The sequence below is a fragment of the Eptatretus burgeri genome, chromosome 17 (genome assembly GCF_056783735.1).
Source record: "Eptatretus burgeri isolate ZD-2024b chromosome 17, Ebu_testis_v1, whole genome shotgun sequence".
Lineage (NCBI taxonomy): Eukaryota > Metazoa > Chordata > Myxini > Myxiniformes > Myxinidae > Eptatretus > Eptatretus burgeri.
The window spans coordinates 13,855,026-13,871,658 of NC_140977.1; the positions used below are offsets into that span (position 1 = coordinate 13,855,026).

Sequence of the window (16,633 nt, forward strand, 5' to 3'; positions counted from 1 at the left end):
TTCAGCATGAAGATGTATGTTATGAGTCTTCTCATGTGTTTTATTGGATTCCTTGACCTCAAAAACATAGGTATAGACATCAAGATCAAGGCAATCGGGCTACTTAGAGCCGTTTTATGGGCAAAAATGTGTTTTGTGGCGGCCATTTTGAATTTCTTAATTTTTGGCGAGAACTGCTGGAGTGACATCGTGGTTCCCGCAATTTTTGAAATCAGCATACCCAAAACCCCCCCAGGGCAAGTTTCATGCTTCTTTCCAGAAGTGCACAACTCCACCAAAAAATGTTACGTATCCGCCCCACTAAGAACTGAATGCCTGCGCGACCGCGCTATTTCTATACCCCCGCTTCGAAGGGGGGGGGGCGGGGGGGAGGGGGATGCTTCCTCGCAACTCCGCCCTCTCCACCCGGACGACCTTCTGCGCATGCGCCCTCGTCACCATGCCACCTGGCCAATCGGGGGGTTTGCCGCCCCTTTTGACCAATGGGAGGGATGACATCACTTGGACCCGCCCTTGGCACAGGAAGCTAAGCAACATGTCTCTGCAGGGCTCCACCCACCCCTGACGTCGGCCAGAGCGAGGCGAAGGAAGTGAGGGCGATGCGGTGTGGTCGGCGGTGTAGAAATAAACAAAAAGAAAAACCTGACTATTAAAATAACCACAGCGCAGGAACATTTAATCACCCATTAGACTAGGGACGGGAGCTATCTAATAAACACATACTTACCGAGATATCTGAGCTAAAGGACCTGAATGTTGAGTGCGATAGCTTTCCAAATCCGCAACAATATTACCTTCACGTTCGGTTCTGGTATAACTTCCAACGTTGACAGACTTCTCTCTTTCGTATTTTGAATTTGTCTGCTTAAATATATTATTTTTCAAGATTTTATACATTTTCATTTTATACATTACATGTTATATATTATGACAATGTGACACTGGAAACTCGCCGCGGACCGGCAGTCGATGACTCACCGGTCTGCGTACCACCACTTTGAGTAGCACAGCATTAAATCATATTGCTCAATGAAGCTGGTTAATTTTGGAATACAATTAAATTATTTGCTAACTCAATATAATTCTTCAAACACGAGAAAAAGATAAGTTTAATGCTTTGGAAATTTCACATTTTCTTGTGTTTGTTCAGAAGAGGGAACATTGCCTTGCTTGCTTAAAGTAAATAGGTAAATGGGCTTAGTTATATGACTCGTTATTTCTTAAAATTATCAGATTTCACAACACATTTCGACACTTGTTTAGTCCTGATGATATTCTTCTTCTTCTTTCGGCTGCTCCCTTTAGGGGTCGCCACAGTGCATCATCCATTATGATCCGCATAATGATTTGGCACAGGTTTTATACCAGATGCCCTTCCTGACGCAACCCTGGTCGCCTCTTACGACACAGGGATGTGGTACACCTATTCTAACCCGGGCATACACCGGGCCTAGTACACTGGTACTCACTTCGCCGACCTCGGAAGGATGACAGGCTGAGTCAACCTCCTGGTGTGTATTAATTCAAGCGGCCAATGGGGCTTGAACTCAGGACCTTTTGGATTCCAAGCCGCAACCCTAACCACTACGCCAACACCAGGCTTTATTCCTGATGATATCCGATCCTCAAATCCGAAATAGTATTTCGATGATATACTTTAATTCGTCTGTGAGAGTAGATTGTGGAAGATTGTATCAAATAATGCATGAAATCGCTCCAAGCTCCAAATTTGAAAACTTGTCATTCTTACAAAAGCGATGTCCACAGCGATTCATAGCGATGATGAACAGGCATTCGATATTAGCGAGGAAAGTGAAAAAAATATTATCGTTAAGAAATCGTTGTGGCCTGTTCCAAGTTGAGGCATGGAAAGGTGGGGTGCCACCAAAACTGATCAATCTGATGTCTGAACTATACTCTGGTACTGAGAGTACTGTGAGATGTGGTGATACCATCTCTGACTTATTTCAAGTTGTTACTGTAGTTTGTCAGGGGTGTGTAGTGCCCCCACAATTTTCAGCGCTTGAATGTTCTGGATTATGGGGAGGATGTCGGAGAGATCAAGCTCCTGTGCATCGTTTGAGAATGTCAAGGTCTTTGAGCTTGATTTCACAGATGATGCAGTCATCTTTGTGGAGACTGGATATGCTTTTGGGGGCCCTCTTGGTGCTGAATGAGGAATCTGAGCCATTGGCATTACGGGTTTCCTGGGTCAAAACTAAGATCCAGGCTTTCAATGATATTGGATACTGCTATCATGTCTGTACCTGTTTGTGTTGAGGATGTTGAGTTTACGGAGAGATTCACTTACCTTGGCAGTGATATTCATGTCTCTGTTGGCTATGAGCCATAAGTCAATAGACGTCTGGGTCGGGCCTGGGGAGTCAAGGATTCACTGGATTATGGGGTGTGGTGCTGCCGTTACCTGTGCGGGAGGACGAAAGTCCGAGTCTTCAGGTCCTTCGTGCTTCCAGTCCTGCTCTTCGGAAATAAGACTTGGACTTTGACTGGGGATCTGAGATGGTGATTTAATTCCTTTGGTATCAGGTCTCTTCGGAGAATCCTTGGTTATCGCTTGTCAGACTTTGTGTCAAACGAGTGGTTGCTGAGAAAGACTCAAATGAGATTTGTTACTTGCATAGTCCGTGAGTGTTAGCTGCGGCTGAATGGACATGTGGCTTGTTTTCCTGATGCTGAAGCTGTTGTACAGTCCTGCTCACCAGATTCTCTCATTGAGGGAGCCTCATGAGTGGAGGAGGCCGATGGGCAGACCACATGCCTCGTGGTTGCAGCATGTTGATGAGCATCTCAAGGTGGGGATGGGCCTGGCATCTGCCAAGGGTGGCCAGACGTAGGCCCCTGGAGTACCGGCTGAAAGTGGACGCAGCGACGTGCTGCTCCGGCGCATGCTCCCATACCTGACCTGACCTGACTCCTCGTGTCGTGGCACGCAACACTAGAGCTCACAGTTTCCCTATTTCATTTGCATCGAGATGTCTCTTTCAGGTCCACGAACCAAGTAACTCTATACAATACCATCTTTCCTCTGAAATTCCTCTGTCTACCCCACAAACATAACAATATTCTTGAACACTGCTTGGGGTATCATGCTCAATGAAGTAATTGACTTAAACAGCTTGTTTCACCCACATTTGCAAATGCTGTCAATTTACAGCAACAAACACGTCTGACTTGTCACTAATAATTTGATGAATTTACCCTAAAGTATGAATATCATGGGGAAAAACCGAAATTTTTGCACAATACTGTACACTTATATTAAGAATATATTTTTCTACTTTTCTGCAACACAACAAATGCATATGTTCGTACAGTCGTATATGTTTGAGTACATTTGCCAGAATATTAAGAGTGCTGTGCAGAATCTGATTTTGTTTTTTACAGGTCGAGTGTTGGTATACTTACAGGTGGATCCATTGAATCTCCGAGGGAGACTGCACCTACTTGTTGGAACAGCTCAGACACACGCCCGCAGGATTCGCCGACTGAAACGAGCAAGAGGACTTTTTTCAAACAAAACAAACCGAATAATGAAATGTTTGCAGAGAACAATTTTCATAAAGCTCACAAAGGAAAGAAAGCTGAACAAACTTGTGGAAAATCGTTGACTCGGTCGTCCACCCTTAAATCACACGTGACAATTCACAATGGTGAACGCCCATACAAATGTACAAATTGTGGAAAATCTTTTAATCGGTCACCGAACCTGAAAAGGCACATGATGATTCACAATGGTGAACGCCCATACAAATGCACAAATTGTGGAAAATGTTTTAGTCAGTCAGGTCACCTGAAAAGACACGTTACAATTCACAATGGTAAATGCCCATATGATTGCACAAATTGTGGAAAATGTTTTAATCAGTTATCTCACCTTAAATCACACTTGAGAATTCACAATGGAGAACACCCACACAAATGCAACAGTTGTGGAAAGTCTTTTAATTGGTCATCTAACCTGAAATTGCACATGAGAATTCACAATGGAGAATGCCCACACAAATGTACAAGTTGTGTAAAATCCTTCATTCATTCATCCAGCTTTAAAATGCACATGAGAATTCACAATGGAGAATACCCATACAAATGCACAGTTTGTGGAAAATCTTTTAATCAATCATCCAACCTGAAATCGCACATGACAATTCACAACGGAGAACGCCCATACAAATGTACAGTTTGTGGAAAATCTTTTAATCGGTCATCCAACCTGAAATCACACATGACAATTCACAATGATGAACGCCCATACAAATGTGCAGTTTGTGGAAAATCTTTTAATCAGTCATCCAACCTGAAATCACACATGACAATTCACAATGATGAACGCCCATACAAATGTACACTTTGTGGAAAATCCTTCATACATTCATCCAGTTTTAAAATACACCTGAGAGTTCACAATGGGGAACGCCCATACAAATGTGAAAGTTGTGGAAAATCTTTTATTTGGTCATTCGCCCTTCAAAGGCATATGGCAATTCACAATCGAGAACACCAATACAAATGCACAAATTGTGGAAAATCGTTTAATCAGTCAACTGCCCTGAAAACGCACATGATAATTCACAATGGTGAACACCCATACAAATGCACAGTTTGTGGAAAATCTTTTAATCGGTCATCCACCCTGAAAACGCACATGATAATTCACAATGGTGAACACCCATACAAATGCACAGTTTGTGGAAAATCTTTTCATCGGTCATCCACCCTGAAAAGGCACATGACAATACACAGTGGAGAATGCCCATACAAATGCACAAATTGTGGAAAATCTTTTAATCGGTCATCCACCCTGAAAAGGCACATGATAATTCACAATGGAAAACTGTTCGGGTAAGGTAAACTCCTTTCTTCTCAAGATTGAGCTGAGTATTGTATTCTATGAACTCTCGAGTTTTTATTTTATTTTCGAAATCGCAGCACAAATTAAATTTTGTCTTGGCTGTCAACAACTATATGGATTGAATTGGGTTGTTAACTTGCATTTTTCCAACCAACATACAAACTTTTAACAGGTATAATCACCAATGCAATTCACTCACCCAACAAGGGACTTTAGAAGTAGAGCAGAAAGGATGTAAGAGACGACGCGATGGAACAATAGACCATTTATTATTATTATTGCAAATTGCAAGCTCCAACAAACTAACTTGTCCATTTCCTGGAAAGATTACAAAAAGCCTTTGATATTCCGACATTCATGGACGATTAAATGTATGCAAGTATACAAAATTAACCCACAAATAGTCACACTAATTGAGAAAGCAATGACATTTTGGAACACAGTGTTGAAACAACCTTACTTGGAAGGAAAGATGGAAATCCCAGGAGCAAAGATATGACGTGGTATCTTCCAAGGTGACAGCCTTTCCCCCCTTCTGTTTGTTCTGGCTCTGGACCCATTGAGTCACCTCGTTAATGAACAAGGAAACAAATACAATCTGCCATGCAACAGAAAATGAGCAAACAAGCAGTCATAGACTGGTACTTACGAAATCGTCAACTTGACCTCTCACCTTGTCGAATAAAAGCTGTCTCTCGAGAAGGTAGCGACGCAAACCAGAAGTTTCTACGATGATTCTGCACCAAACCATCAAAAATCGTAACGTCGACCGAAGCAAAAATCTCCATTTCTCGACGCGATTATTTAATATTACTTTATCAAAGTCACAAAACCGTAATATTCGGCCATCCACCAACAATCTTTACATAAACCGACAGCTTAGCGAGTCAGGCATGCGACGATAACCTTTATTGGGATAAAAAAATGACTTTTAAACACCACCTTCATCGAAAACACCGTCAGCGCGCACACGGAAAACCTTTACGTGATCAACGACGCCTCTGCTCGAGCGCGCTGCACCACGTGACGACCCGTGACGCAGCGAGTGAAATATTTTTTATGCAATCTTAAAACGTCTCCAAAACATCCGATTTTTACCAGAATTTCGACAACCGAATTTTAAGCGTCCAAAGCGATCGCAAAAACCAAAGACAAAATTAAAATCGAAGTTAAAACAAACTCGTAACGTCGATCGAAGCAAAAATACTCCATTTCTCCACGTGAAGTTACGGAATTATGTTTGACCTCACTGTGACCTTTTTTTTTGACCGTTCTTCTTTGACCGATTTTGACCAAAATCTAATCAGCACGAGCCATCACCCTCCTGAATCACATGGTGTAATTTGACATTGGCAGCTTCTTCCGCACTCGAGTTATCGTGCCTACAAACAAACAAACAAACAAGCAGTCATAGACTGGTACTTACGAAATCGTCAACTTGACCTCTGACCTTGTCTAATAAAAGCTGTCTCGAGAGAAGGTAGCGACGCAAACCAGAAGTTTCTACGATGATTCTGTATCAAACCATCAAAAATCGTAATGTCGACCGAAGCAAAAATCTCCATTTCTCCACGCAATTAAACCTTAACGTAACTCAACGACGCGTCTGCTCGAGCGCACTGCATCATGTGACAACCCGTGACGCGTCGAGTGAAATATTTTTTATACAATCTTAAAACGTCTCCAAAACATCCGATTTTTACTAGAATTTCGACAACCGAGTTTTAAGCGTCCTAAGCGATCGCAAAAACCGAAGACAAAATTAAAATCAAAGTTAAAACAAACTCGTAACGTCGAGCAAAGCAAAAATACTTCATTTCACCACATGAATTTACGGAATTATGTTTGACCTCACTGTGACCTTGACCTTTGACCGATTTTGAGCAAAATCTAATCAGCACTAGCCATCACCCTCCTGAATCACGTGGTGTAATTTGACATTGGTAGCTTCTTCCGTTCTCGAGTTATCGTGCCTACAAACAAACAAACAAGCAGTAATAGACTGGTACTGACGAAATCGTCAACTTGACCTCTGACCTTGTCTAATAAAAGCTGTCTCTTGAGAAGGTAGCGATGCAAACCAGAAGTTTCTACGATGATTCTGTACCAAACCATCAAAAATCGAATGTTTTGGATGTTTGACCTCACTGTGACCTTGACCTTTGACCGATTTTGACCAAAATCTAATCAGCACTAGCCATCAGCCTCCTGAATCACGTGGTCTAATTTGACATTGGTAGGTTCTTCCGTTCTCGAGTTATCTTTACCAAACCATCAAAAATCGAATATTTGACCTCACCGTGACCTTGACCTTTGACCGATTTTGACCAAAATCTAATCAGCACTAGCCATCACCCTCCTGAATCACGTGGTGTAATTTGGCATTGGTTGCTTCTTCCGTTCTCGAGTTATCATGCCTACAAACAAACAAACAAACAAACAAGCAGTCATCGACTGGTACTTAAGAAATCGTCAACTTGACCTCTGACCTTGTCTAATAAAAGCTGTCTCTTGAGAAGGTAGCGACGCAAACCAGAAGTTTCTACGATGATTCTGTACCAAACCATCAAAAATCGAATGTTTTGGATGTTTGACCTCACTGTGACCTTGACCTTTGACCGATTTTGACCAAAATCTAATCAGCACTAGCCATCAGCCTCCTGAATCACGTGGTCTAATTTGACATTGGTAGCTTCTTCCGTTCTCGAGTTATTGTGCCTACAAACAAACAAACAAACAAACAAACAGAAACGGAAGGCATCAATATACTTACGAAATCTTTAGATTTTGTAAGTAACAAACAAGCAGTCATAGACTGGTACTTCCGAAATCGTCAACTTGACCTCTGACCTTGTCTAATAAAAGCTGTCTCGAGAGGAGGCAACGCAAACCAGAAGTTTCTACGATGATTCTGCACCAAACCATCAAAAAATAGAATGTTTTGGATGTTTGACCTCACTGTGACCTTGACCTTTGACCGATTTTGACCAAAATCTAATCAGCGCTAGCCATCACCTTCTTGAATCACGTGGTGTAATTTGACATTGGAAGCTTCTTCCGTTCGAGTTATCTGTACCAAACCATCAAAAATCCAATATTTGACCACACTGTGACCTTGACCTTTGACTGATTTCGTCCAAAATCTAATCAGCACTTGCCATCACCCTCCTGAATCACGTGGTGTAATTTGACATTGGTAGCTTCTTCCGTTCTCGAGTCATCGTGCCTTCAAACAAACAAACACACAGAAACTGAAGGCATCAATATACTTACGAAATCTTTAGATTTCGTAAGTAACAAACAAGCAGTCATAGATTGGTACTTACAAAATCGTCAACTTGACCTCTGACCTTGTCGAATAAAAGCTGTCTCTCAAGAAGGTGGCGACGCAAAGCAGAAGTTTCTGCGATGATTCTGTACCAAACCATCAAAAATCGAATGTTTTGGATGTTTGACCTCACTGTGACCTTGACCTTCGACCGATTTTGACCAAAATGTAATCAGCGCGAGCCACCACCCTCCTGAATCACTTGGTGTAATTTGACATTGGTAGCTTCTTCCGTTCTCGAGTTATCATTTTTTGGATGTTTGACCTCACTGTGACCTTGACCTTTGACAGATTTTGACCAAAATCTTATCAGCGCTAGCCACCACCCTCCTGAATCACGTGGTGTAATTTTACATTGGTAGCTTCTTCCGTTCTCGTGCCTACAAACAAACAAACAAACAAACAAGCAGTCATAGACTGGTACTTACAAAATTGTCAACTTGACCTCTGACCTTGTCTAATAAAAGCTGTCTCTCAAGAAGGTGGCGACGCAAAGCATAAGTTTCTGCGATGATTCTGTACCAAACCATCAAAAATCGAATGTTTTGGATGTTTGACCTCACTGTGACCTTGACCTTTGACCGATTTTGACCAAAATCTAATCAGCACTAGCCATCACCCTCCTGAATCACGTCGTGTAATTTGACATTGGTAGCTTCTTCCCTTCTCGAGTTTTCTGTACCAAACCATCAAAAATCGAATTTTGACCTCACTGTGACCTTGACCTTTGACCGATTTTGACCAAAATCTAATCAGCACTTGCCATCACCCTCCTGAATCACGTGTTGTAATTTGACATTGGTAGCTTCTTCCGTTCTCGAGTTATCATTTTTTGGATGTTTGACCTCACTGTGACCTTGACCTTTGACCGATTTTTACCAAAATCTAATCAGCGCTAGCCATCACCCTCCTGAATCACATGGTGTAATTTGACATTGGTAGCTTCTTCCGTTGTCGAATTATCGTGCCAACAAACAAACACACAAACAAACACACAAACAAACAAACAAGCAGTCATAGACTGATACTTACGAAATCGTCAACTTGACCTCTGACCTTGTCTAATGAAAGCTGTCTCTGGAGAAGGTAGCGACGCAAACCAGAAGTTTCTACGATGATTCTGTACCAAACCATCAAAAATCGAATGTTTTGGATGTTTGACCTCACTGTGACCTTGACCTATGACCGATTTTGACCAAAATCTAATCAGCGCTAGCCATCACCCTCCTGAATCACATGGTGTAATTTGACATTGGTAGCTTCTTCCGTTCTCGAGTTATCGTGCCTACAAACAAACAAATACACAAACAAACAAACAGAAATGGAAGTCATCAATATACTTACGAAATCTTTAGATTTCGTAACAAACAATCACACAAACAGAGGACGGAAGTCATCAATATACTATCGAAATCTTTAGATTTCGTAAGTAACAAGCAGTCATAGACTGGTACTTACGAAATCGTCAACTTGACCTCTGACCTTGTCTCATAAAAGCTGTCTCAAGAGAAGGTAGCGACGCAAACCAGAAGCTTCTATGATGATTCTGTACCAAACCATCAAAAATCGTAACGTTGACCGAAGCAAAAATCTCCATTTCTCCACGCAATTATTTAATATTATTTTATCAAAGTCACAAAACCGTAATATTCGGCCATCCACCAACAATCTTTTCATAATCCGATGGCTTAGCGAGTCAGGCATGCGACGATAACCTTTATTGGGATAAAAAAATGACTTTTAAACACCATCTTTATCGAAAACACCGTCAGCGCGCACACGGAAAACCTTTACGTGATCAACGACGCCTCTGCTCGAGCGCGCTGCACCACGTGACGAGCTGTGACGCGGCGAGTAAAATATTTTTTATACAATCTTAAAACGTCTCCAAAACATCCGATTTTTACCAGAATTTCGACAACCGAGTTTTAAGCGTCCCAAGCGATCGCAAAAACCGAAGACAAAATTAAAATTGAAGTTAAAATGAACTCGTAACGTCGACCGAAACAAAAATACTCCATTTCTCCACATGAATTTACAGAATTATGTTTGACCTCACTGTGACCTTGACCTTTGACCGATTTTGCCCAAAATCTAATCAGCGCTAGCCATCACCGTCCTGAATCACGTGGTGTAATTTGACATTGGTAGCTTCTTCCGTTCTCGAGTTATCATGCCTACAAACAAACACACACACACACACAAACAAACACACAAACAACACACACAAACAAACAGAGGACGGAAGTCATCAATATACTTACGAAATCTTTAGATTTCATAAGTAACAAACAGAGGACGGAAGTCATCAATATACTTCCGAAATCTTTAGATTTCGTAAGTAATAAACAAGAAAGGTGACATATCTAATGTGCATGGATGATCTAAAATGCTTTGCCTCAAATTATACGAAATTGGCAGATCAACTGAAACTAGTAAAGCAGTACTCGGAGGACATTGAAATGGAGTTTGGTCTTGACAAATGCACATTTCTTCGAGGAAAAACAAAAATAACATCCAGCATCTCAATCGATCAAAGTACAACAATACAGGAACTAGAAAATGAAGCATCCTAATATATACCTCGGAATAGAAGAAGGCCCCCAGTTACAACACAATACATGCTTAAAATAATCAGCAAAGAGTACCTACGCAGAATGAGAACAATTCTGAAGTCATCCCTCTCTCCGAGAAACAAAACCAAAGACATAAACCAACTTGCAGTTCTGATATTCCAATATAGGTGTGCAATTATCAACAAGTCACAATCGGAGATGAACAACTTGGATACCGAAACAATGAAACATCTAACTATTCACAAGATCTTCTACAAAAACCAATGCATACCAAGGTTGTACTTGCTGAGATGAGGAGGAGGAGGTAGTCTGATGGAGCTTAACAAAGTGCACAGAGCATCGTGTGTTGGATGAGTAATGTGAAAAGCTCAGCAGATTATTGGATGAGATTTGTACACGAGCAAGAAAACAACAAACCAGAAAAGGGATCCTTAATCCATACAGCAATAATCTTTCAAAAACAGGTGCAAATGATGGAGACGACACAAGGAAATGAAACAAACAAACACAGCTACAATGATTGCAAAGAAAGAAAAAAAAGGAAGACTACAAAAAGAAATATCAGCAGATATACTTTGATAAATGGGAGAATGACAAAAAAACAGGCAGATTTAAAAAAGAACTTGACAGGACAGTGATCGACAAGGAAGGCTCATTGGAAAGGCTAAGAAGAGGTCAAATTAATTAGGATGGAGAACAAGTCATCCTCGATGCTCAAGACGAACTACACCACACTAATGCCTTTATGAAAATGGCAGGATTGAGCCAATCGGATAAATAAAGGTTTTGTGGGGTAGAAACGGGAAGGACCCATCACCTCCTTTTTGGATGCAAAAAATTCATGCCGGAACAGTTGAACACAGAAACATATGACAGCGTCTGCAGAGTAATCCACTGGCACATCTGTAAACTTTTCAACATACCGGTCCCAGAACAATCATGGAAACACAAAGCAAATCCAATCCTTGAGAATGAACAAATAATGCTCACGTGTGATAAGACGTTCCCATCAAGTATGGACATTGTCAACAAAGCATTGTGCCCAGACATAGTGCTCAAACACAAAAAGGAAAAGTTGGCATTGTTGATTGAGGTTTCAATTCTCAATGACTTTGGACTAACTGCTCCAGAAATCAGGAAAATGACCAAATAGCAGGATCTTAAAAATGTGGTCGAGGATTTGGAAATTGAAAGCTGAAATTGTACCAGTGATAGTCAGAGCTACAGGAATGACAAAGAAAACCCTTACCGAGTACTTAAAAATAATTCCTGGGAATATTACTACAAACGAGCTACAAATGGAGGCTGTCAGAGGTTCAGTGAAGATTTTGAAAAGAGCCCTTGAAACAATGCTATGAGAACGAAGTTTGACAGTTTGTTTCATGAATAATGATCCTTTACCAAAAAAGAAAGTGGAAATTTTGAGTTCTGCGCAAACTTCCTCCCACTTTCTGAAATCCAAATGGAGATAACAACCAATAGGCTATGAGCCAGACCTTCAAAATTTGTTCACTGGTACCATCCAGAAGGAGTAATGCTGTGTATGATTTTTGACAAGGTATATGTCCTTATAACTCTTGGCTTTCTCTTTGTGAGCAACCTTTATCCAACCCAACCTTAACGTGTGTAAAACTGCAGTTTTGGGATCTAAATCACATTGGTCAATTTTCAAATCGGCTTCAGTTGTTCACAAGCACACTAAAATATGAACCTTTTTTAATGTCTTTTATTTGCTTAAAATAAATCTGTTATCTTACGCATATAAATAGTGCGTTTTATTTCAGTATGAAAAGCCCAAATCAACAGTTTTTGTTTTTAGAAACGACACTGTGTCAAAACTACCCGATTGGCACTGTGGGCCCAATTTTTGTCTCACTGGTTTTTTTTTTACCAATATATATTATTGTCAAGTTTTCAAAACTTTTATCAATACATACATGCTGCTACACCCATAAATGTTCTTGTGATAATTATAGTTCAAATGCCGATCAAAATAAAAAATTACAGGATTCCAATATCTTGGCTGATGTTTGTATTACAAATACTTTGTATTGTAGTAATAAAAAACATTATCTATCTGAATAAATGTCACTTTCTGTCTGTTTGTCTGTCTGTGTGTGTGTAACACCAGTCATGCCAAAACTACTGAGGCAATTGCCACCATGGCAATTGGACCAAGATAGATGATGTGTTAAATATGGGATACTTGGTTTCATCTGCAGTGGTGGGGGTTCAGGAGGGGAGGTCGATGAAAATTCTCGATGTAAATATGTATCGTATGGCGTCACCCAGTGGTGGTGGCAGAGGGTATTACAAGTCAGCTGTGGAGATAACTTCCATTTTTGCACTTTGTGCACATCCCCAGAGAGTTAGACACACGAAAGCCAATCTCCACTAATCAGGGAAGGGGAGGTTGGAGTCCAGAGGAAGGGGTGGAGTGGGAGTCAGGAAGGAGGTGAAGATGTGGGGCGGAGTCAGTGGGAGTCTGAAGTGAGGGGGGAGTGGGGTGGGTGGAGGAAGGAGGAGGGGTGGGATGAGGGAGTAAGAAATAAGAAACCCCTGCTTGTAATAAATAAAAGGATTATGAAATTTGCTTCAAGGTTTAACAAGAGCAGCACTGCCTTAGTATTATGGAGTACAAATTATTGGTACACTCGTCCATAGCTCGAGTTTATGTCCATCTTCTTCATCGAGTACATCATTTTCGGAAGTTCTGTCCTCTGACAGCTCAGAGAACTTAACTACTTGTTTGCACATGGCTGTGCATTTGAGTCCACTAGCAATATGGGCACAGTTTGGCTTCTTGCAACTTCTGGAACAAGTGCACGTCAGCATATCGAGGACAACTTGTGGAGCGAGTTGTCCATCCATCCAATCTAAGACCAGCTGTTGTCTTCCGTTGAAATGCTCCAATTTCCAACCATGCTCAGTAGTACTTTGGTTCGCTGGATCCCTCAGAAGACTTGTCTTCCATCCAGCTGCCTGGTAATTAGCATGCGATGACATGCTTTCTCAAACAGTCTAAACAAAGTGGCAATTGGGGACTCCATATCTCACCTTTCTTTTGATAATAAGGACAAATGTGTCCAAAAGCCAGTCAGAAAGGTTTTGCTTTCACCAGAAGAAGAACAACAACAACAACAACAACAACAACGCGGAGCTCTCTTTGAGCCAGCGTTCGCAACGCGACACAGCTAAAAAGGTGATATCTCAGGTCCTTAACATTCCTTAAGGCCCTGTCACACCTTAACGATTTAGCCAACGTATGCCTGACGTATGCAAAATTGGGCTAAAACGCTGGCACACGTTGAATACGTTATGGGTAAGTTTGTATACGTAAAGAGCACGCTGGCATACATCGTAGTATGCTGGCATACATCGCAGTATGCTGGCATACGTCGTAGTTCGCCGAGCTGTTAGACAAATTTTCCATGCTTGAAATTTCCCGACGTATGACAGGGTATGACTCACGCGTTCCGCATAATGCTGGCCATAAGTTGTAGGCACGTTACGTGATCGTTGACACACTTCGACACACGTTACTTGTAAGTTACTCATAAGTCGAAACACGTCGAGGTAATTTTTAGCGTACCCGAAACTTATTTCTAACCTATGAGTAACGTGTTGTAGGCACGTAACGCGATCGTTGACACACGTCAACACACGTTACTTGTAAGGTACTCATAAGTCGAAACACGTCAAGGTAATGGTTAGTGTCAGTGTTCCAGACTCCCTGGTTTTTTTTTTTTGGTTTTTTTTTCTTCGGTATGATGGTCATGTTGACACTTCGATTTCTAGTGCGGTTATAATATAATATAATTAAAAGGCTGCCGCTCAATGATTTAAATCATAACAGTAATACCGAAGAAAAAAAAAAAAGAAACCAGGGAGTCTGGAACACTGACGCTAACCATTACCTTGACGTGTTTCGACTTACGAGTAACGTACAAGTAACGTGTGTCAACGATCGCGTAGCGTGCCGACAACTTATATCAGCGTATGCGGAATGTTAGTCATAAGTCGAGAAATTTTCAACATGCTGAAAATTTCTCGACGTACTCGGTGTACAATGACGTATGCCAGCGTACTACGACGTATGCCAGCGTGCTCTTAACGTATACAAAACTTACCCATAACGTATTAGACGTGTGCCAGCTTGGTTCGGCAAATTTTTCATACATCGGCATACGCTGGCTAAAACGTCAAGGTGTGACAGCAGCTTCACACTTCGATGTCTAGTACAGTTATGATTTGAATCGTCGAGCCGCAGCCTATTAATAGCCTACGCCACGTGATCGTCGGCGATACACTGCCATGCACTATGCATAAGTTAGACTATCGTTGGGCATAGGTTGTGAACGCCGACAACACGCTCAGCATTCGTTGGTACAAGTTATCTATATGTGATTAAAATGTTCTGTGTCCGTTACTAATACGTTATGCATACGTCCAACACGTTATTATACGCCCAAAACTTTAAAAAACATCAATAGTTCAGCGTACGCCAGCGTTTTACATACGTTTTAAGACCTTGCCATACGCTGACTAAAACGTCAAGGTGTGACAGCCCCTTAACATCAGATTTCGCTGCATACATCAGACAAGTGAGCTCCAAGTTTGCCAATAAGCTCATCAGCGACATCCCACATTTCACCCAACGAGCGGAGGCTGAGACGGAATCAAATGAGATTTGTTACCTGCATAGTCCGTGAATGTCAGTTGCGGCTGTATGGACATGTGTCTCGTTTTCCTGATGCCAATCCTGCTCACCAGATTCTCTCAGCGAGAGAGTGGAGAACGATGAGCCAACCACATGCCTCGTGGTTGCAGCAGTTTGATCAGCATCTCAAGGAGGTGGGATGGGCCAGGCATCTGCCTGGGGGATGGCAAGATGGAGGCCCCTGGAGTACTGGCAGAAAGTGGACGCAGTGACGCGCTGCTCTGGCGCGCTCCCATACCTGACCTGACCTGACACAACTCTGCATAGGCAGATTGGACCTCTTTGTTTGACCTGATTATTTTGAGCATACTCGTCTTCCCTTTGCCAGCAAATGCAATGACGGTATTACCGTACATCCTGTAAAAGAATGGATGCCAGTGAGCGCTTCATAATTGTTTGGTCTGAGTGAAGCTGCAATTTAGTTTTTTCTTTTTCTTTTTTTACAGATAAGCACAGCAATAAACAAAAGCAGTGCCCACTTTCACCATGAAATCACAGAATATCAAAAATACAAATGAGAGACTAATAGTAGTAAAATTAAAACAAGGTGAAAGAATCATACATACAAAACAACATTATCATCAGTATACTATATTAGACTTTACGATATTTGTGTGCTCTGGAGCAGAAAGCCTTGATACCAAATGTTGTTGGGTGACCTACTGTGGCATCTGATAAACTGTTCCACACTGGTATTATTGCGAGCACATATGAGCGGTCATACTGAACAAGTGACCACTCTCCGCCTTGCTAGTAAGACACTGCACAACATAGCTCCCAAAGGAAGCACTTGTTCTGGTGAACCTTGATGGAATCTATGATGGAGGTAGCATGGTCTTCAGAAGTGCTGGAACTTTTTCTGTGTGCAGTCTGTACATCAGACCCAGACCTGCTACATTTCTCCTGTGTGATAGGGGATCGACATTAAATTCCTGCGGAGGGGCCTTGATGCAGCAATGCCAACCCTCCCGATTTCATCGGGAGGCTTCCGAAAATTCACCCAAACTCCCGCCCTTACGATCACTATCCTTATCCTCCCGAAATTTTGATATTTTTGCACTGTTCACTAATCAGAATGTACTAGTATGAGAATTGAATGAAAAGCATCGTCTGCTACGTATAGCATGTGGTAACTCCAT

General features: G+C 41.6%; 1 protein-coding gene across 4 annotated transcripts in view; it reads left to right on the forward strand.

Moving 5' to 3' along the window:
* The window catches only part of LOC147009354 (uncharacterized), a 72,488-nt gene extending 62,053 nt beyond the window's left edge, over nucleotides 1–10,435 (forward strand). For all 4 annotated transcript variants that reach the window (XM_085861977.1, XM_085861979.1, XM_085861980.1 and 1 more), the window contains 2 exons: nucleotides 3,429–7,110; nucleotides 7,922–10,435. In XM_085861977.1, the coding sequence (XP_085718103.1) occupies nucleotides 3,429–4,864 (1,436 nt within the window). In that variant the 3' untranslated portion in view covers nucleotides 4,865–7,110; nucleotides 7,922–10,435. The remainder of the gene's footprint in view (nucleotides 1–3,428; nucleotides 7,111–7,921) is intronic.
* The last annotated feature ends 6,198 nt before the right edge of the window (nucleotides 10,436–16,633 follow it).